This window comes from Chinchilla lanigera, unplaced genomic scaffold, assembly GCF_000276665.1.
Source record: "Chinchilla lanigera isolate Chin_1 unplaced genomic scaffold, ChiLan1.0 scaffold00016, whole genome shotgun sequence".
Classification (NCBI taxonomy): Eukaryota; Metazoa; Chordata; class Mammalia; order Rodentia; family Chinchillidae; genus Chinchilla; species Chinchilla lanigera.
In genome coordinates this window covers 26371527-26392942 of record NW_004955417.1, presented here as the reverse complement: position 1 = coordinate 26392942, position 21416 = coordinate 26371527, and the positions used below count along the sequence as shown (strand labels likewise).

Sequence of the window (21416 nt, the reverse complement as noted above, 5' to 3'; positions counted from 1 at the left end):
TTTTTTTTTTTTTTTTTTTTTTTTTTTTTTTTTTTTTTTTTTTGGCATGCTTATTGTTGACATCTTCACATCTTCAAAACATCTCAACCTGGAAAAAATATTCAAATAACCTAACATTATGAGACAGCCCATTCCATCTTTGAAAACCGTCAACGATTCTGTAGGACATGTAAGGCAACCTCACCCACCAGTTAAGACCTCTCCGATCTAAACACAGTTGCATCCTCCATCCCGTTCCATGTAAGGAGTCCCCATTGGGTGCAGCCCAGTATGGCCTTTGTCCGAGGCTGCAGATAAAGGGGAGTATTCTTGTCCAGGGTTTGGGACCGTCAAGTCATGAGTCCCAGTAAAAGTCATAGAACAGGAATAAAAATCGGGAGGTGGGTCAAAAATGCCAACAAGGTATTTGGAAGGACCTTCAAACTCAAGCAGTCCAAAAGGAGACGTGGAAACTGCACTGTGGAGCGAGATCTCGAGCCAAGAGACGTGAAAGAGCGGGAGCCAGATGCGAGCAGTGAGCCTTGGACGGCAACGCCTGCGCCCTCCGCGGACAGAGTGGTCGGCTTCCGCCACCTTCCCGGCATGCCACGGGCGCGGTGCTGCCCTGGTGGTCCTGGAAGGGTGCGCTGCGGGTCCTTGACAGGTCCCTGGGACACATGGTCGTCCTTCTCAGTCTGGCAGGGGTTGAGGACAACAGGGCACAACGTTTGCCTCATGGCTTTTCAGTAGGAGCAGAGTCCAGGTGTCCTAGCCACGGAGGTGGGGGACATCATGGGTTCAGCTGTGACCCATTGGAAGAGGGTCTCATAGTCAATGAATGGTCTCCACATACAAGTTTTTCAGGTCATGGGAGGGAAATTTGCCAGGAGAACTCCATGGTGTTACTTAATGAGGATGTCCTCCTTAATTCTTTCCCTGATCTTCTCTTTTCTTTTCTGTACTGGGGATTGAACTCAGGACCTTTGCACTGAGCTACATCCTGAGCCCCCCTCTCTTTAAAATTTTTTATTTTGTGCAGGAATTCTTTAAGTTACTAAGTTTCTCAGATTGGGCTGGAACTTGGAACCCTCCTGCCTCAGCCTCCCGGAGATTGTAGGTACACACCACCACACCTGGTCCTTGATTCTTAGGGCCAGTTAGCATAAATCATCAGGGGGTATCTTGAAAATCTCTTGAGGCTGCTGCTGGAATGTCAGATGTTCCCGATACCCTTGGGTTTTACTGCTTAAAATGTAGCCACTGAACTTGGCTATTGGAGAAACCAGTTGAAGACTAAGTGTAGCACAAGATGAAAAGGAACTATACGAGATTGTGGGTAGTTTTTAAAGTTTACAGTAAGCCAGATGTGCTGGCGCATGCCTGTCATCCCAGCACTCCAGAGAGGCTGAGGCAGGAGGATCACCCTGAGTTTGAGGCCAACCTGGGCTACATAGGGAGTTCAAGGCCAGTCTGAAATGCACAGTGAGACCGTTTCAAAACTAAATCAATAAACAGAACAAACAAATCTGTCTTTAATACAATGTAGTAAAACAAGAGGCTGTGAGAATAAAACATGGGAAAGGACACTGTCCTCTTAGGGTCAAGCAGTCTTAAGGCAGAGCCGGAAGTAATCTGTAGGCTTCTAATAAAAAGTGGTTTTTTTGGGGGGTTCTTTGATACTTTTCTTTCTCCTCTAATGAAATGAATCCTTTCCTGCTTTTCCTGTCTACTACCTTTGTCCTGATGGTCTGCCTTTCTGCAGTAATTAATTGTGCTTTTGGGTCCCTGCCGTGGGGTTCGGCTCCGGGGCGAGCACTTGCCTAGCCTGTGAGAGGCCCCAGGTCCAGCTGCAGTGCTGCACAAGAAATAAACAAAATAGAATCGGTGGGAGTGGGATGGTTAGGAGGGAAGGAATGAGAGTCTCTGAGTGGAATTCGCCTGCGCAAATATGGGAGAAAGGGCTGGTGAGTGGTGAGTCACCATTTGGGGCGCCCCGGGCAAAATGCAAACTGATCTGCCTCTGCCTCCCCTTTCCCGCGTCCCCACCCCCTCTATCCCTCCTGGCCCTGACAGAGAGGCAAGAGGCTGTTCCCTGTCCCCAGGGAGGGCCTCAGCCCCTGCTGCCACCACGACTGTGTGGTGCAGGGGCCACCTCTGCCAGATTACTGCCTCCCTCTGCAGTGTCAGTGATGGCAGGCATCCTGGCAGCCCTTATGGGCCTGGAGGACCGGGGGGGGGGGGGATCCTGTGCCCAAGAGTGCATCCCATCATTATGCTCAGATTTCTTTTAAAAATTAAGATAGTGTTTTTAAAGAAAATTTTCATGGAAAACATTGAATTCATCTTATTAAAAAGTTGAAAGGTCTCTCAGCCCTGGGCCCTCAGGGTGACAGATAAGGTTGGCAGTGTCGCCTAGGGGCTTGGTCCCGAGTCCCTGCTGTCCTCTGGCTGGGTGGCAGCTGCCATGGGTGACCACGTTTCTGTCGCTTTTCTCACGTGTGTTTTCTGCAGCTACATCTTTATCATTAGCGAGGGGAAAGCTGGACCCCCAAAACTGCAGGAGACCCCGTTTCTCCACGGAAATGGAGTGGAGAACAGCATGTGTTATGTAAAGAACAGTACTATCTAAAGGACACTAATGAACTAGCTGCCACCAAAGATCAAATCAGGAACGAGGGTCAGATGAAGGCCTTGCCCAACTGAAAACGAGGACAGACGTGAGCTTGTTTTTACGCGGGAACCGAGTAAAGCTGCTGCACCACTGCAGGGATGAGCCAGGCGTGGTGGCGCACACCTGAAAACCCAGCGCTCTGGGAGGCCGAGGCAGGAGGATCAAACCCAGCCTGGGCAACTTAGTGAGAGCCTGTCTCAAGATAAAAAAAATTAGAGAAAGGGTGCGGATGTAGCTGGGTTCAATCCCCAACACCACCACAACCACAACACACATACAATGCAGTTATAAATCTGATGCCAGGCCATTGAAACGTTTCACAGGAGAGTTTATAAAACTCTGTTGGATGCACCCAAAGACGTCTTCCTTGCACAACGCTGAGAAACTACCTCAGTGCTCTAAACATAGCGCCGCAGAGAGTAGAAAAGTTTCCGGGGCGACCCTGAGGGAGGACCCCAAGAGGCTGCACTTTTGTTCGACTCAGATCCTAAGTAAGGTGAGAAACAGTAATGGCTGAATGTCACCTTCACAGGGGGGACAGGTGCCATGTGACTGCGTGTGGGGCCTGCACGCAGCTGCAGACGGGCCCAGCAGTCAGTCCCCTCTCAGCCCACGTCCGCAGACGGATCTTTGGAAGCTAAATCCGCAGGCAGATTTTGTTCATGAGGATGAAGGAAAGGAGGAAGCCCAAACGAGCATGTCCGGTTCATCCTCCCAAATTTTCAAATCAGATAAGTTGCTCCAAAACCACCAGTGACGTGGTGGTGGCACGTGACTGTCATCCCAGACTCGGGAGGCTGAGGCAGGAGGATCACTGTGAGTCTGAGACCAGTCTGGGCTACAGAGTGAGGCCTTGTCTCAAAAACCCAATGAAGACAAAGAAACAAACTCAAAACGCCCCCCGCGGTGTGTTCAGTTGCATGGAGGGCAGTGAGCGCAGCTCATGAACGGCGCTCATGAGAATTTTGCTGAGGCCCGAGAGCTCTCTGCACAGTGACCCACAGGGAAGGAAGGGTTTCACCTCGGGTGCTGGATGCTGTGTGCCCGCCCTGGCCACTGCAGGGTCCTGGGGAAAAGTGTGAGGTCGGGGTGGCTTTGGTCCCGTCTCTGGTGGCCAGATGTCCCGCGTTCAGGGACCTGTAACCCACAGCTACCTGAGTGGCATCCGTGGCCACCGAGGGACACGCACCAGCAGTGGAAGGCGAGCTCCCTGTGTGTCTCGGGAGTAACTGGCCTAAACATAAAGACACACAGAAGGAACCTCACCCGCTCAGGGGACGCCATGCTAAACCTGGAGCAAGACGGGGGAAACCGCACTGGCTGCGCAGGGAAAGGCGACCAGGTGCGTGGTTCTAAGGGAAAGAGAAAGAAACGGCACCGTCCGTGCAGCTCAGAAGGCCCCGGAGCCCCCAGAGGGGCGGTCCCCCCTGGCCTGGCCATGCACGGCCCTGGGACTCATGCTGGCACGGCGGGGTCTGCGTCACAGGGCACAGTTGCAGGGGAGCTGCACACAAGGTGCCTCGGGAGCAGGGACGGGCGGGGACACAGCGGCTGCTCTCACCGCTGGCCCAACCGTCGCTTCTTCCTTGGCTGCCTGCTGCGCTCTGCTGCAGCCCACCCGGCAGGAACACCTCTGTCTCCTCCCGCCACCACTCCTCCTGCTGCACCCCCACAGCGAACGCCTAGGAGCAGCTCCGGGTGCCCAGGTCAGGCCAGGGCTCTCCCAGCGCCATCTGTGGATCTCAGCGACAGCAGTCAGGACTGGGTTTAGGGCTGGGGTAGCCAGGGGCAGGCAGGACCTTGAAAGGGCTGGGCTCACGTCCGAGGGTTCTAGTCCTGCACCTCGGATGAGGAGGGGCGAACTGGGTGGATGCTGGGGAGATTCACCATGGAAAGGCAGGCAGCCACTGTGCTTCTGGGGTGACACACACGTGAGTCCACACACACACACACACACACACACACACACACGCTCGTGTTGGAAGGTTGCTGTGGGCTGTGTCCTGTGGGGTTTTTCAGTCACAATCGGAAGAGATTGGCTGTGGCTACTTTAACTACAAACAGTGTTTTTTTTTCAGTACTGGGGATGAAACCCAGGCCTTCCCACTGAGCTACTTCCCCTTTTTACTTTTTATTTCGATAGGGTCTCACTAAGTTGCTAAGTTTCCTGGGTTGGGGTCAAACTTGCAATCCTCCTGCCTCAGCCTCCTAGAGTATTGGGGTCATAGATGTGCACCACCACACCTGCTGAAACAGATTTCAGGGGAAGGGAAACTGAGCATTGGGCTTAGAGGGCAGAGCTGGGCTGCCCCCCACTCTCAGTAGCAGGCATTAGTGATGGCCAGGTGCAGGCGGGGTCACACGTTTGCTGTCCCCTTGCTCAAGAGTCTGACCCCAGAGGGTGTATCTGGGGGCTCAAGTTGTGATCCGATGGCCCCAGGCCCCCCACCAGAGGCTGCTGGCCTGAGACATGGCAGCAAAACCAGGACATCTGGGGGCATGGGATACTTTATTTTTAGTCTAGGCTCAGCCAGGTATGGTGGCACATGCCTGTAATCCCAATACTTGGGAGGATGAGGCAGGAAGATTGCTGTGAGTTTGAGGCCAGCTTTGGCGACTTAGTGAGTTCAAGGCCAGCCTGCAGTACCAGACCAGGCCCTATCTATTAAGGAAAAATAAATAAAGTCTGGCCTTATAGAGTCTTTCTGAAGCACTCACTTTTGTTTGCATGGACAGTAATTCTCTCTGTTCTCACACTTACACACGCTTAGCTTATGTAATATCCAAGTGAACCACAGGTCGAAACAGGTTTGGTGACAAACATAGCCAGGCCTTGGCACATCTTTCAGAGCAAGTGTGGCCAGCTGCCTGCGATGCAGAAAAAGCCTCACGGCCCACCTGGTCCGTAGGTTCGCGGGTGAGTGGGCAGGGCATCCCGAAGCTTCTGTGGGCCTACAGGACTTTTCACAATCAAAGAAAAGTGTGTGATTTGAACTCCTTATTTGTATATTACTCTCCCACACGTTCAAATACATTTTTGATGTTTGTTGAGAATATGCCAAAGAGAAGTTTCAGATTTTGTTGATGTGAGAAACTTAGACAAGAAAAAATAAGAACCATTTTTGATAATGGTAAATAGAAGAGGTCTTACAGATTTTGGGGGAGCATATTGCTGTATTTGCCCTGTATTAGAAGAAACTCTAGATATAAATGGAACTTGGGGTGATATTTAATAACTACAAGAACCCGTGGATGAATGTCTGTTATCCTGGGAGGCTGAGGCAGGGGGATCACAAGTTCAGGCTTAGCCTGGGCAATTTAGAGACTTAGCAAAATTCTGCCTCAAAATTTAAAAAAAAAAATTACAAAGGACTTGGGACTGCAGTGGATTGATAATTGGTGGTCAGCTTATAACCACCAGCTGAACTGAGTAAGCGTGGTGCTGGGTGTGGGAGCCCAGCTGGGGACTGTTGCCAGCAGCATAAGAGGCAGACCTGGAGAAGGAGAAGTTGGGCTGTTGGGAGCTGAGTGAGGCTGTTGGAGCTGGTGGAAGCTGTAAGGAGCTGTTGGTTATTTTGGAGGAGCTTCTCATGCTGATTTTCCTGATGAACTTGGCTGTTTTTATCCTCCAAGGAGCTCGGGACCTTGTTGACACTGAGAATGGTTACAGTTCACTTTGGAGAGCTCTGGTCCTCACTTTGAGCCTCGCTTCCTGGCTCTGGAGGGAAGAAGGTGCACTGCCGGTGTTCTGGAGAAGCTTGCTGTGTTGGCTTTCCTGATGGGAACTCGGCCATCTTGATTATCGGAGGAGCTCGGGACCTCACTGTTGCCGACGATGGCTGTGGTACCTTTCAGGGAGCTCTGGTTCTTCTGAGCGTCACTTCCTGGCTCCAGTGCAGATCCCTCAGCCTGCTAGCACAGATCCTTCATGCTGCTGGCACAGACTTCCTAGATTCCACCAATGACCTTTGGGCCTTCCCAGCGCAGATCCGTGAAACAGGGCTGCATGAGATGTTGTTGTGGGCTCTGGGCCTCCAGCTGGATTCATGGGAGGAATTGTTATGAGCTCTAGGTCCTCAGCTGGACTCATGCAGGACATTTCCATGGGATCCAGGCCCTCAGCTAGTTTCCTTGGTCTTAGTGTGTGGACAGACTTCCAGCACTCTCTTGTATATCATTCTTTAGATGACTATTATAAATAATTTTATAGAATATGTGTTCTGTATTATATTGTTCTCCCTTGCCAAATAAACCCCAAACTAACACAGGGATGTAGCTCAGTGTGAAGGCTTTGGGTTCAATTTGCAGAATCAGCTAACCCATCAATCAAATAAAATCCCCTTTAAGGGAACCAATCAAGATAAGTTGTTTTAAAGTTCCCTTATGGAAGTTACCAGTTTTTTAATCTCCTCATTTTTTTTTTTTACTAGAAAGTAACAGAATTCAATAATCATTACTGAAGGAAAGAGCCCAATAATTGCTCATAACTTAGCCACTAACTGGTGATACTTTTGCACATTATTTTCTGTCCATAGTTTGCTCTCAAAACACCATTCAGGAGACGCTATTGTCCCCATGGGGCGGGCGGGGTGGAGGGGAGCAGACAGGCAGGCTGCGGGGGTCCGCCTACCTCCTGACCCCGCCACGTCTGGCAGTGTCTCCAAGGACAAGCTGGCTGTGCCCAGCAAGGGAGACCTGGGCCCGAGGATCCATCCCCATGCCCCCCGTAGACGAGTGCCCCTCAGTACCCAGACGGCTCTCTGCAGATCACTAAGGACCACAGAACAGTACTAAGGTCTCTTAGGCTGAGGGTTTAGGTTTTAGTTTCTTCATTTTGTTTTGTTTTGATTTGGTTTTTTGAGACAGGGTCTTGCTCTGTAGCCCAGGCTGGGCTTGAACTCACTATGTAGCCCAGGCTGGCATCGCACTCACACGATCCTCCTGCCTCAGCCTTCCAAGTGCTAGGATTACAGGCATCACATCTAGTTTTTTATTTTTTATGCATCTCTATTTTTTTCTGGAAGGGGAGGCTTGGAACAGGATCTTGCTATGTAGTATAGGCTGGCTTGGAACTTGAGGCAATCGTCCTGCCTCAGCCTCCTGAGTGTTGGGATTACAGCCATGTGCCGCCACACCTGGCTTGCATGGGAATTTTTAAAGTCTCTGACAGTTGCTTCATTTTATCTTTCCTTCAGAAAGTTTATATTCATTGTTTTCATTCCCCGTGTAAGAATTTGGTGTACCCGTGGGAAATATTGACTCTGCCGTTAGAGACCCTGCTTTTAATGACCCGAATGCCTGCGTAGCTAAAATTTAACGTGAATTTCAAAACTGTTTACCTTTCTGTGGAAATACAAAGCAACTGGAAAGAGGCCAAGATCCCCTTCTCGATTCTTTCGCTGCCCTGACTTCAGGGGTTTTCGTTTTGTTCTGCTGCTCTGCTCGCTCTCTGAGACTCTTCTCACCTCAGGACGACGGCGTTCCGCGGGGTCACCGGCTGGCCCTGTGCTGGGCTGGATTTGGGAGAAACCGATGGCTGGAATCCAAACAGAACTGTGTTTACTTTTTCCACACTTGGGGAACCAGAGTAAACTCAGCCCGAAGAAGAGCCGAAGGGGGGAGGAAAAGCAAAAGGGCTTTTCTTTGTGCGCAAATGAAATTAGCGAGGAAGGCTTTATTTACTCTGGCCCTGGCCTCCTCATTAAAGGGGCAGGCAACGCGGGCTAATGACAGGTAATCACGCGAGGGCGGATGGCGCGCAGTTGTGGCCATTGATGTCTGCGGGCGTGGTGAGCTTGAGGAGTAGGTTCTCCAGCTGCCCGGTTCTGGCGGAAAGAGACTTACATGCGGGCTGGGTGAGCTGCTGTGGGAGGCCCCCCGTCAGTGCTTCTCCACTGCTCCAGGACTCGCTGCAGAGCCAGGGTGGTGGCCCAAACACTCAAGAGGCTGAGGCGGGAGAATCGCTGTGAGTTTGAGATCAGGCTGAGCTACATAGTGAGTTCAAGGCCAGCCAGAGCTACATAGCGAGACCCTGTCTGAAAAAGTCCAAACAAATATTGTAAATAAATAAGTAAACGGACTTCTTGCAGGCCCCAAACCTGAGAACACTCATGTCCCTGTGTAAAACGGCAGGGCGGCTGCTCAGAACCGCGCCTCCTCCTGTGTGCTCCCCGCTGCCTCTGGCTGACTCAGGCCCGTCCTAAGGTGCAGATGCGGCACACACAGCACAGCTGCTCTCCTGCGCCGTGCAGGGGCTCAGGTGAGAGGAAGTCCCATCGCTCGGCAGGTGCAGTTCCCTGATGTTCTCCAGGGGGCCGGGGTGGGGCGGGGGGACCAGGATGCTGAGGCTGAGGGTGGGGCCGGCTTGAGGGGTCCCCGGACCCCCTGCTGTGGCCGCTGAGACACCTCTCCTTCCTGTCCTGCCTGCTAGCTCCTATCTGGGACACTGAGGCTGCACCGCTTCCTGGGGGGTGGTCTGCCAGCCCAGTGGACACCTCGCTTCCGTACTGGGTTTAACAAGGCCAGGATGAAATCCCCTCTCTAGGAAAACATGAGCCCAGTCCAGCCCCACTGGCTGTGTGTGTGTATGTTTTGGTCTTGCTTTTTTTTTGGCTTTTTGAGACAGGGTCTTGCTATGCAGTTCAGGCTCGCCTTGAGCTCACTTTGTAGCCCAGGATGGTCTTGAACGCCATGATCCTTCTGCCTCAGCCTCTGGAGTACTGAGATTATAGGCGTGTGCCACCACACCCGGCTAGGTTTTGCTTTTTTGAGATAGGGTCTCACTATGTAGGTCAGGCTGGCCTTAAACTCATGTCAGTCCTCCTGACTCAGCCTCCTGAGTGCTGGGATTACAGGTCTGGGCCACCCAGCCCAACTTCTGGCAGATCACTGCTACTATTTATTGCTACTTTAAGTCAAAGAACGCCTTCTCTCTGCCATGTTATACTGGAGCACAAGCAATTGCTATTTAACCTTCTTGTAAAAATATAGTTTTAAAAATTTTGGCAAGTATTGCAAAATTTGTCACCTGAATTACTTTCAAGTGAGAAGTGCAAGGGTGTGAAATGCTTTCCTGACGTGCGAGGCTCTCTCCCTCCTCCACCAGCTCTCTGCGGTCTTCCCCGACCGGAATCGCTACCCCTGGACAGCTCCCTCTCCACGGCAGCAGGACTACTTTCCATGGCCACCAGTAGCGCCCTGTGGTTCCGGGTCATCCGTGGTCTGACACGCGTGCTTTCTGCCGTTTTGTTTTGTTTTATTGATGTATGTACCCACTGGGAAGTGAGCCTAAGGCCTTCACACTGACCTGCACCCCTGCCCTTTCTGTATTTTTACTTCGAGACGGGGTCTCACTCATTTGCCGAGTTCTCTTTCTTTGCAGGGGCCGAGCAATCGGTGCGGAAGCCAGCACTGTGGAGGTCTGCCTTGCATTTTCTTCAAAGAATTTCCCACTCTCAGCAGTAACGCTCAGGTCTCTAACCCCGCGGAGTTCATGTTTTGTACCCAGAGAGGTTAGGGCCCAGCTTCACTCTGGGAACACCCCCTCTTCCCAGCACTGCCTGTTGAAGGTGTGCTTCCCTGACTCAGCCTTCCCCGCACCCACCTGCTTTTGTTTCTGGCTGTCGGTCCTTCTCTGGCTTCCGGTGGTCTTCAGACTCAGACTCTGCCCCGCCCCGCCCACGACGCTAACATTAGAGCAAGTTTTGAAGTCAGGAACTGTGAATCCACCAGCTTTGTTGTTTTTCCAGGTTGTTCTGCCTCTTTGGCGTCCCTGAGGTTCCAACTGAATCTAGGAGCGGTTGCTATGGCTACACGTGGATGTCGGCACAGCCGCAGGCGCTCAGGCTTGCACAAGGTGAGGGGGTCCCCGGCTTCACGGAGTTGGGGCCTGGTGGGAAGGGGGCCCCTGGGGGCGGGGCCTGTCAGGGCTTCTTCCTCCTCCTGTTTCCTGTCTCCCATGAGGTGAGCTGCTCTTCTCGGCACAGCCCTCCACCTCCCCAGCCAGCGTGGATTGAAACATGGGCCCAAATAACCCTGTCCTCCTTTCAGTTGTGGTTGTTGGGTCTTTTGTTCTACTAACGAGAAAAGTGACCAAGACAAGGATTTTTTTTTTTGTTTTGTTCTTTTTTTGTCTTTCTTTGAGACAGGGTCTCTCTATGTAGCCCAGGCTGGCCTCAAACTTGTGGTGATCCTCCTGCCTCAGCCTCCGAAGTGCTGAGATTACAGTTGTTTGCCACCATGCCTGGCTTGAGTTTACCTATTTCTGCAACCATTTAACCACTTTTGTTTTTTAAAATCTCAAAACTTTACAGTGATTCAACTTAGCACTGAACTCTGCAGTACAGCCAGGATGAATCAGGCCAGAAGAAGTAAGAACTGGCCTCCTCTGGAGACCCGGGGTGCCGATGCCCCTGTGTGTGAGCGCCAGGCCTTCCTGGGTAGGAGCCATGCTGAAACGCTGCATGGAGCTAGATGGACTGCAGCTCACAGCAGTCACAGCCCCTTCTGTGGGGAGCAGGTATGCGGGCAAAGGTGTAGCCTGAGGCTCAGAGAATGAATCGAAGTGAACATCTGCTCTACACAGGGCCCACGGCCTCCTGTTCTGCTTAGTCCATAGGTGAAGTCTCAGAGTGACATCCCAGGCCTGGCCTCAGCATGCATCACCCAAGCTGTTCTCCAGGTCCCCGAGCGTCACTGCTGGAAGGGAGAGCTGGGGTTACTGTTACAAAGCCGCTGGGCGTTTCAGCTGCAATCTCTTACTGCCCAGCCTGTGACCTCGGGTGGCATGGAAGAGCCAGAGGATCATCAGGAAGGACCTGAGCTGGGCATGGTAGCACACACCTGTGATCCCACACTGTGGAGGCTGAGGCAGGAGGATCCCAAGTTCAAGGCCAGCCTGGGCTACATGGTGACACCCTGTCTCAGAAAAGCAATAAGTAAATAAACAATGGGGTGTTCCAAGCCGGCGCTGTCTCTGTGGATCTTCCCTGGGTCAGCCTGGCTCTGGCACAGGACAGGACGTCCACAGAATGAGATCAGTGCACACTGGGGACCTGGCCTGGGTTCTGCTGTCTGTGACAGTTCTGATCGCGGCTGTGGCCCCTCCCCCATTGCCCTCCCTTGTACCTTTCACAGCACCTGGAGGACAGGGAAGATGGAGCACAGCAACCCATGTTCTCTTCCCGGGCTGGACCGGACCCATCTGCTAGGCACAAGAGGGCCAGAGAGGGAGGCAGCGCCCCTCCAAGGAGCCTTTGTGCTCTGCAGCACTGAACTCGGGGTGGGCGGACTCCTGGGGATCCGCCTGCCTCAGCCTCCCAAGCACTGGCATGACAGGTTTGTGCCAAGACGTCTGGCCTGTTTTTACTTTGAAGTGCAAGAAGTGCCTCTGTTATTTCTTCCACTTGGAATTGTCTTCTTTGGGTCGCGCTGTGATCCTGCCCATCAGCGGTCCCCCACTGACTCCTGTGTCCCCGGCATCCGGCCGCTGCCGGCTCTGTGCTTTCCACTTCCCTCCCCCAGGACCGCAGGCCCTCGAGCCCCTGCCAGTCCCCACTTTCCTGCAGCTCTGTTTTTTTTGGTTTTTCTCCGGTACCAGGAACCGAACTCACGACCTTGCGCTTGCCAGGCAGGCGCTTTTGCCGCTGAGCTAAATCCCCAGCCCCCTGCAGCTCTGTTTGACACCAAAGCCTTTTTTAATCGACTCATTTCCATAGACTCTTTCAAGGTGCCTGGAAGACCGTTAGGCCCTGCGAGCCCAGCAGGGCTGCGCTTTATTGTCCCGCAGTGTGGAAGAGTAGCCAGGTGATTCCAGGGGCGTGCGTGCGGGCAGCAGGGCGGGTGTCGGGAGGCTGGGGGGTGGCTGGCCAGGTGGCCTTCATCCCCTCCCGATCCGTCCCCGGGCTCCTGTGGCCAGCGTGCTCCTCAAGTGCCGCCTGCACTTCCTGTATTGTGCTCGGCACCTGCAGGTTTCAGCTTGGGGACCACGGGAGCTCTGGGTCCTTAAATCTGTGTGGCACTCCGGGAGCGCCAGCCAGGAAGGGCCGCGTGTGACCGCGTTGCGGATATGACAGCTGTGCTGACTTTGCTGAGAGATGCCCAGACTCTGCCTATACAATAAAAACGGTCTCACAGTCCCCATAAACAAAGCATTGGCGTGAGCATACAGCAATAGCCCATAAAATACTGTCTAAGATAGTGGTTTGCAACTTCCGCTCTGCTTGTGATTCACACGGAAGTGATATTTTTATTTTATTATTATTATTATTATTTGGAAGTGATATTTTTAAAAAATGTGGCCACTCAGGCTTTACCCCAGAATCTGGTTTAGTGGCCCCAGGCACTTGTGGTGTATGTGTGTGTGTGTGTGTGTGCTTGTTTTTATTTTTTCGTTTTTCTTCCGGTACCGGGAATCAAACTCATGACCTTGCACTTGCCAGGCGGGCACTGTGCTGCTGCGCTAAATCCCCAGGCCCTGTGTGTGTGTGCTGTAATGCTGAGGACTGAGGGCCTTTGCACTTAGCCGCATCCTCTGCACATCCTTTCTTTTAATTTTAGAGACAAGTTCTCATTAAGTCACTAAATTGCCTCTGTGGTACTCAAACTTGTGATCCTCCTGTCTCAGCCTCCCAAGAGGGCTGGGCTTACAGGTATGCATGCCACGCCCTGTTTGAAGTGTTTTTGAAGTTCTCCAAGGTGATTCTAAAAGGCAGGCGGAGTTCAGCATTCTTGGGCTAGGCTGTCATTTAGGGAAAGTCCTAAAATAGTTTGAGAAGGACCTGCAGAATAGATGCCTTGTTTGGTGGGTCTCTAACCGCTGGCCCTGGGTCTGTTTGACCTTTACCTTACGTAAATAATTTTCCTGCCCTAACGAGCTGCAGCGCCAGGCGCCTGCTTCAGACCACAGTCTCCCTGTCTGTAGAACACTGGTGGGGCAGACCGAGTTCCCAAATCCCCTCCCAGTGTAACTTTCTACCTTGCTCTGCCTCCAGTTCCCTCATTACGCCAATTCCCAAAGATCACTGCATCTGCACGCCGGAAGTAGGTGTTAGAGAGTGAGGTAATAACAGTGACGACACAGCTGAGCTAGACCTCAAACCTGGGTCTCCTGATGCAAAAGTGAAGGAGCTCAGGTAAATCGCTACGAATCTAGGCAGATTATTTAACTTCTCTGCCTCTGTTTTCCCATCTTAAATTAGAGCTCACAATAGCACCCTCCTCATAGAGTGTTTCAGAAGACTGTGTTCATCCCTAGGCGATTATCTCCTGCTACCCGGCCATTGCAAAAGCTCGGTAAGCAGAATCGCTCATTATTATCCCCCCACGGCTCCTTTCTTTGACCCAAACTCAGATGAATACAACTGAAAATGCTCATTGCCTCTCAACTGTACTCTCTCATTGCTGAATAAAATACAAAGCAAGGGGCTCAACCTGGCGGGCCAAGGCAGGAAGACCGCACATTCTACACCAGCCTGGGCAACTTAGCCAGACCCTGTCTCAAAATGCAAAAAAATAAGAAAGAGCCCGTGGTCAGTCCCTAGTACCATGTTTAAAAGAAAACAACAGTCAGGGAGGAGAGCGAAGTCTACTGGTGTGAGGCCGGGAGGTCTGCTGCCGGAACCTGGGGGACATAACCCCCCAGCGTGGAGGGACAAGTGGGCTCTGCTCCTACACTTGATCTTCTCCAGCTTTCTTCCTCAAGCCCAGGTTACGCTCCCAGAGGAGTCACTTATTCAGCCGCTTACTCAGAAGTGTGCCATTTAGGTCCCTTCTCACCTCTGCCGCAGCCCTGGGTTGTCCTGGAGCAAGCAGGGGAAGCAGGTGGCTCTTGGACAGGCGACGCCTTTCCAAGCAAGCTGAAGCAGGACGCGGAGTTCTGAGGAAGGCGCGGTGGGCAGAAACGGTCTGGCTTATTCAGGGACTGACCAACCGCTTCCCAAGGGCTCTTCTGTGTTTACCTGTCGTGCTCCAGCTAGGAGGAGGTGCGCAAGCATTTGCTTTTCAAAGCCCCCAGTGAGGGCCAGGGTGCTTCACTTTCAATTATTTTGTTTGTTTGTTTGGTTGGATTTTTGAGACAGGGTCTGATTATGTAGCCCAGGCTGGCCTTGATCTCACAGTGACCCTCCTGCCTCAGCCTTCAGAGTGCTGAGATCACAGGTGCCTGCCACCCCAGCTCCCCTCCCCACCCTTCCCCTGGCAGGGACAGAACCGAGGGTCTCACACCTGCTGGGCCAGGCTCTACCACTGGCTCCCTCCACCCAGGCCACGTAGACAACTTGGTAACGGGCATCCAGCCTGTACCTGTGCCAGCTCCCCTGGACCCTGGGTGACAGCCGAGCAGCAGACATGCTGGGCACCTTCTGGGGTGGGGCCCGGGTCCTTCCATCCCTTCTGCTGGGCACCATGGCCGGGCTCTCAGCAGCCTGGCGTGGAGACCACAGTGCCAGCCTGACCTGGCCGCAGGCCCAAGTGTGGACCGTCCTCAGCTGTTTCCTGATGGGGTGGAGCCCGCGGTGCACCGGGGAGAGATAAGCGTGCACCAGCCTGGGACTGCGCACTGAGAGGCCTGAAGCAACCTGCTGGGGTGGAATTCCTCTTCCGGGCTCAGGGCCCAGGGCACTTGGGAGCTGTGACCTTCACTGCCCTGCCCCTGACAAGGATGAGCTTGTCCAGCATGGGCAGGGCCTGGCCGGAGTGGACAGCGGGAGGGCCCCGCCCAGGACAGCACCTTCGACAGTGCCTCTTCAGACAGACTCTGCAACACACACTGTCACACTCACACACGTGTGTGCGCACACGCAGTGTCTCCTGTCCCAACGAGGCCGCGCTCTCCTGGCCCAGGCACAGCTTGGTGACCCTGCCGTCCCTGTCCCTGGAGCCCAGCAGACCCCTGGAGCAGGGGGCACCGGGGTGGGCACAGTCCCTGTGTGGCCCCTCCCAGAGCCGCCGTGCCTTGCTCCCCTGGCATCTTCTGCCTCCAAGACAGCCTGGTGCAGGGCCGGGGCTTGGGGATGCAGGAGAGTGGGTTGCAGGCTGCTGGGGCCTCTCAAATCCTTGCTGTGAGTGGAGTCAGTGTGTCACGGGGCCGGAGGTGTCAGGCCCAGGGCCCAGGGCCGCTGTCGCTGTGAAGGTCCGCGGTTACCAGAGATTCTCCCCAGCACCCTGGAAAGCACAGCTGCATCCCCAACCGGGCTGCAGGCTCCTGTCTGAGCAATCAGCTCCGAGTCAGTATTGCACCAATGCTTTTTCTTCAAAAAGGCGCCCGTCTCCTACACAGATTAGCATCACAAGAAAGCCCCTTTGCTGATCCACAAACGCGCGGGGAGAGGAGGCCAAGAACCATGGCTGTCGCATGTGAGGAGTTCCAGAGTGAGTCTGCTGTGAGTGACACAGTGGCCTTTTCTGTGGCCTCTTCACCCCAGCTATCTGCTTCTGATTCCTGCAAGTGTTCATTTCATTTTATCTCTTTTGGTTTTTTGAGACACGATCTTGAACTCACTACATCACCCAGGCTGTCTTTGGACTCATGGTGACCCTCCTGCTTCAGCCTCCTGAGTGCTGGGTTGACGGGTGTGCTGTGTTAAGTGGTGCTGATTAAGCATACATTTTTTCCTTTCTTTTTCATTTTTCTTTGCAGTGCTGAGGCTCACATTCAGGGCCTTATTCCTGGGAATCTCTACCACGGAACTACACCTCTGGCCCTAAGCACCAATTGTGATTAGAAAAAAATGAGATCACACACCTGTTCCTTAGTTCTCCATGTGAGGAAAACTGCCAATGGTGAAACGCCTCTTATACATGCCGCTTTTGGGCCTCTATGTCCCAGGCACTGCTGGTCTTCCGTGCCCTTTGTCCTCCTCTCCCTTCCGCAAGGCTCACAAAGGACTCGAGGTCCAACAAGGCGCTCTGGGGCGGGGACCGCTCTGTGCTGGGCCCCGTAAGTGCCTGTGTCCCACAGCATCCGGCACGCAGCTGCTCGCTGAGTGACTGAGTGAGTGAATGCGTGAATGAAAGAGTGAGTGAGCTACAGTGCTTCTGGCCAGCAGCAGATGGCACTGACCATCTCCACCTCACGGAGAGGAGGGAAGCTTAGAAAAGAGAAGGGGCCTCTGGGGGAGCTGCTGCCGCTCTGGGGGCCCCGAAGCCCGCGCTGTGGACCCAGCAGTAGGCCCTGTGCTGCGCGCTCAGTCTGGCGCTCTGAGCCCTGGCCTCTCGGCCCTTTGCTCCTGCTCTGAGCAGACCCGTCCCTGTGCCCCTGGGGCTTCAGGTGCTTCTCGGCTCTGTCTGCTCTCGGCCGGGTGCCCCAGCCCAGATGTTCAGGGTGGACATGGCCCAGGCTGCGGGGGGCAGCGAGCAGCCACCCTGCTTGTCCCACTGCGGCAGTGCAGCCGCTGGAGCTCAGTGCCGGGATGCGTCAAGCCCTGCCCGACCTCCGTGGTCTCCTGCGGTGTTTTCTGCCACCACCGCCTGGAACTGGGCATGCAGTGGGCCCTGCTCCTGCCACTGCTTTGTGTCTCCACGTTCTTCCTGAACGGTGGCCTTTGGGGGTCTCTGCACCTGCGATCCCACATCTGCCCTCCCATGGCTTGCACGGTGTGTGTGCGCGCGTGCACCCGAGTTATTGGGGAATGAACCCAGGACCTCCACATTGAGCCACACCCCCAACCCTTCTTATTTTTAATTATTAGTTTGAAGCATGATCTCACCAAGTCACTCATTTTCCCAAGCTGGGGCTTGAGTTTGCAATCTCCCTGCCTCAGCCTCCTGAGTGCTGGAGTTACTGGTGTGTGCCATGGCGCCCGGCTTCTCCCATGGCATTGACATCATCTTCGCGCAGCGATTCTCGGTGTTCATGGGCATCTGGCTGCTGTGGTTCGAGCTGTGATCTCTTCTCTACCAGAGCAGAGGCGGGCCCAGCTCAGCCGCTTCCGAAGCAGGGCGCCCTCAGTTCCCACCACAGAAGACACATGCTGGGTGCTAGCGCAGGGTCCCCGCACGGCAGCCTCACTGGCTCTGCATCCCAAAGCCTGGTCCCCGAGGAGTGTGGCTGATGCAGGGTCTCCCTGGCTGGGGCGTCACAGTGGGGTACAGTGCCAGGCCCGTCCAGCACAGCCGCAGCCCCAGCGAGCCTCCTGGTCCCAGGTGTCTTCTCAGGGAAGCCAGCTCCAGTCCTCGGTCAGCCACCTCGTCTCAAAGCGGGATGGTGCCTGGGCTGATCGCTTGATGCCAAGCCAGACACCTCCTGAAGTTCCTGCTTAAGATAACGGCCTTATTCTGCTCATAAATCTGCAGTCTGTTTTCATCTGTTTGAAGCAGGGTCCGACTATATAGTTCAGACTGGCGTTGAACTCCTGGGGATCCTCCTGCCTCAGCCTCCCAGAGTGTGGGAGCCAAGCACCTCCACCAGCTAAGAGCATCCATGATCACTGCCTGTCAGAGCCTCATCCAAGGAGCTCAGCTGGGGCAGCCCCTCAGAGCCCACGGGGTTGGGACAAGTCACCCTCTTGCTGTCAGCTGCCCCCACCTACTGCATCTCCTCAAGGCCACCTCTGGAGGGCTGGCCCTCCCCCTCCCAGTGTTCTCGGGCCCTCTGGTCCCCATCTCCGTCCTCCCTTGGCTCCTGCCACCCACTCTACCTGGCTCCAGGATGAGCTTTTGAGTCCTAAGCGTGAGGAACTCACCCTGCTCTCTGTGACCAGGCCCGGCCTCCGTCTGTCTCTGGTTTTCCTGTGATCCTTCCTTCCCCTCCCCCAGAGCACACTCTTCCAATTTAGGTTCAAATTTGAATTCCTCCGGCAAGCTGTCCCTCCCCCGCCCCAGGCCTGTGCTCTCTGAGGAAGTCACGCGTGTGACCAACTTCTGCTGGTGCAGTGATCACAGTGCCTTGCTCGCCAGCGCAGCTCAAGGGCTTAGCCCAGAGTAGGACGCAGAGTGAACACTCAGGCTGTGAGGGACAATAGCGCAGAGGTCTTCATTGGCAAAGACTGCACCGTGAATGCATGCCCTCGGATCATGCAGCGCCCGCCCTAAACACACAGAGCAGCCCAGCAAATAGTCTCAATGTATGCTAAATAAGTAAAACGAATTGTGCAATCTTTGGTGCTGTTAATAATAAAATTAATGTTTTGCAGAAGGAAAAAAAAAATAACCTGATTTCAGTGGTCTCTCTTCAACTGGCAAAGAACGCAGTTGGGAAAAAACTGCTTAGCACCACGGTCCTGAAAGCTCAGCGCGCGTTAGACTCACCTGGGCGGCTCTGAGAGCTCGATGACGCCCACCGGGGCCCACGGTCACCGCGGCAGAGGCTCCGGGTGCGGGGCTGGGAGTGGTGTTTTTAAATCTCTCCCCAGATGTCTTTAATGCTCTGCCAAGGTTGAGAACCTCTGGCCCAGAGAGCATCCAGGCGGGTCCAAAGCGCTTAAGCAACCACCTGGCAATCATTAACCTTCTCAAACACCTGGCCTTGGAGCCTCGGGCTGAGCTCCGGGAGGGGACGCAGCCCTCCCTGGCCGGGCGGCTTCCTTCCTGGGTCTGGACCTCCGAGCAGGGAGCTGAGTGGCCGCGTTCATCAGGACACAGCATGCTGTCCACGTGGGCTGTGGGCCGTTTCCTTCCCACTCCTCCTCATGGGCAGCCAGTCTAATGTGTTTGATGTAGATGCAGTGTGCAAAGTGTTATCACAATGTAGGGTGAATGCTTACATTTAAACAGTTATTGCAATGAAGGACATATTACTATTAATACTCCTCAAAGTACTCCCCCTTTTAAGCCACACTTATTCCACCATTCTTGCCACTTTCTGAAGCAGTTCTGGAAGTCTTCTTTCCTGAGTGTCTTTATAAAGTGTAATTGCAAATGCTGCTGGCAGAGAGCCATCCAATGAAAAGCAGGCTTATAAACACAGGACACTGTGTCCTCACTCGCCTTGTTCCCCATACGTGGTGCTGTGTGACTTCTGGCTCTTTCCAAAGTCAAGATGACCATGAGAGGGAAATGTCTTGAATCAGTTCAGAACGTCGAGGCAGACATGTAGGAAAGAGGACTTCTAGAACTGCTTCAGAAAGTGGCAAGAACGATGGGATTAGTGTGCTCTAAGCAAAAGGGAAGATTCTGAGGGAGATTAATGACAGTGTGCTTTTTACTGTAGTAAATTTTTAACATTTAAACACTACCATATATTTGTATTTGTATCGATTCTTATAAAGACATGTTTCGCTGCTTTGGATGCTTGCAACTCACTTGCTTCATTGTGTTGTGGTCAAGACTGACTCTGACTGTTAATATTCCTCTCCATCCCTGATGCTGGGATGCCGGTCCTCAGGGCTGCCGGATTCCAGTCCACTTCCATTTCATTTTCCCACCCCACTCCACTCACACCCACCAGGTTGCTTCCAGCCCTCAGTACACTGCCGTGCAATAGCCACCCTTTCTTACGTGCCCGTGCCAGTCAGCTTTCCAGCTGAGGGATGGTGCGACACCAGGCATCGATGACCGAAAGGAGGAGAGATTGAACTTGGCTTGTGGCTTCAGGGTGCTCAATCCATGGTCGCTGGCTCTGGCGTAGAAACGTCATGAAGGAAGGCATGGGGGAGCAAAGATGCCTAGTTTACAGTGGCTGGAAGCAGAGCAAGGGACAGTGTCAGAGAGCAAGGGGTTTGGCACCAGTCGTGGACCCCAAGGCCAGGCCTCTATGACCACCCAAGCCCACGCAGAAATGTGTTCCACTAGTGCCCTTGGGTGGTTCCAAATCCAATCGAGTTGCCATGCAGCCTGACTGCCACAGTCCCCTTGTGGACCTCTCTGAGAACTGCCAGATTAAATGCCCGCTTTATGGTAGTTTCAGTCTTATGACTTACATTCATTTGCATAATTGATGTTTTTACACTAATATGTGCAAAATAAAATCCAACTGTTTTATGTATTGTATTGACTATAGTAATGGCTCCAAGCAATATGTATGCATGGCTGTAAGAAAACAATATAGCTCAGTGGGACAGTGCCTGCCTGGCAGGCCTGAGGTCGTGAGTTTGATTCCTGGTACCAAAAAAAAAAACAAAAAAAAACAAAAACAAAAAAAACCCAACTAGAAAACAGCTCAACATATTCCTAATGCCACAGAAAGGGCTGAGAATCTGGGGTCTCAGATTTATTTACCCTGATCTCTTCTCAGGTTGGATTTTACCAGAAGGGCAGTATCCAGCAGATATCTCTGTTTCTTCTCAAGTGAAATTTAGCTATTTCTCCCCCAAACCCCGGTCTGTGTTTTTGAGATGGGGTTTCACTATGTAGTTCAGGCTGGCCTTGAACTTACTTTGTAGCCCAGGTGGGCCCTGAAATCACAGTGACCCTCCTGCCTCAGCCTCCTGAGTGCTTGGATTACAGGTGTGTGCTACCGCACCAGGCAAAATTTACCTATTTCTTGAGTGGTTCCCAAACTCCTATGGATCTTGGCAGCCCTTCTTATAGGCTAAGTAGGGCTAAGGGCAAAACCTTAAAAAAAAAAATCAGATAGTAGGCAGTAAGCCTAACTTTTACTGACAAAACTAGGCAGAACCAGACGTTCCAATTAGGAAAGAATGAACTCCTGGCAAAGCTCTGTTCGTTAAGATCAGCATCCTAAGCCACATGGCACGAATGCTGAAAAGATTTCAACCTTTAACTGGCAAATAGCCTGAGCAGTGGTAGCCGCTGAGCCCATTGTGCGGTAACTGTGTTATATAATACCCTCACTCCTATGAGATTTCCAAACCACTATCTACATTTTAAA

The 21416-nt window shown here is 53.1% G+C and overlaps 2 protein-coding genes across 23 annotated transcripts in view; one reads left to right on the top strand and one right to left on the bottom strand.

Moving 5' to 3' along the window:
* LOC102011313 overlaps positions 1-18880 on the top strand; it is a 27527-nt gene extending 8647 nt beyond the window's left edge. For 4 of the 22 annotated variants that reach the window (XM_013512717.1, XM_013512723.1, XM_013512718.1 and 1 more), the window contains 4 exons: positions 10399-10505; positions 10963-11168; positions 11261-12454; positions 13849-14122. In XM_013512717.1, the coding sequence (XP_013368171.1) occupies positions 11598-12454; positions 13849-14014 (1023 nt within the window). In that variant the 5' untranslated portion in view covers positions 10399-10505; positions 10963-11168; positions 11261-11597 and the 3' untranslated portion in view covers positions 14015-14122. The other 18 variants (XM_013512722.1, XM_013512716.1, XM_013512728.1 and 15 more) reach the window with 16 other exon arrangements.
* Positions 17-19796, bottom strand: LOC106148200. Its single transcript, XM_013512736.1, has 2 exons — positions 18896-19796; positions 17-674 (listed from the first exon to the last, which is right to left on the bottom strand). Exons 1-2 carry the CDS (start codon positions 19229-19231, stop codon positions 354-356), a joined length of 657 nt encoding a protein of 218 aa, XP_013368190.1. The 5' UTR covers positions 19232-19796; the 3' UTR covers positions 17-353.
* Positions 19797-21416: the final 1620 nt, after the last annotated feature.

Bases quoted from the DNA above. Each gene is read 5' to 3' on its own strand.
- LOC106148200 (XM_013512736.1), bottom strand. From the start codon at position 19,231: ATGCTGTGTCCTGATGAACGCGGCCACTCAGCTCCCTGCTCGGAGGTC. The intron at 675-18,895 runs GTGAGTCTAACG...AACCCCTGCCAG, and splicing joins GAGCTCTCAGAGCCGCCCAG to ACTGAGAAGGACGACCATGT.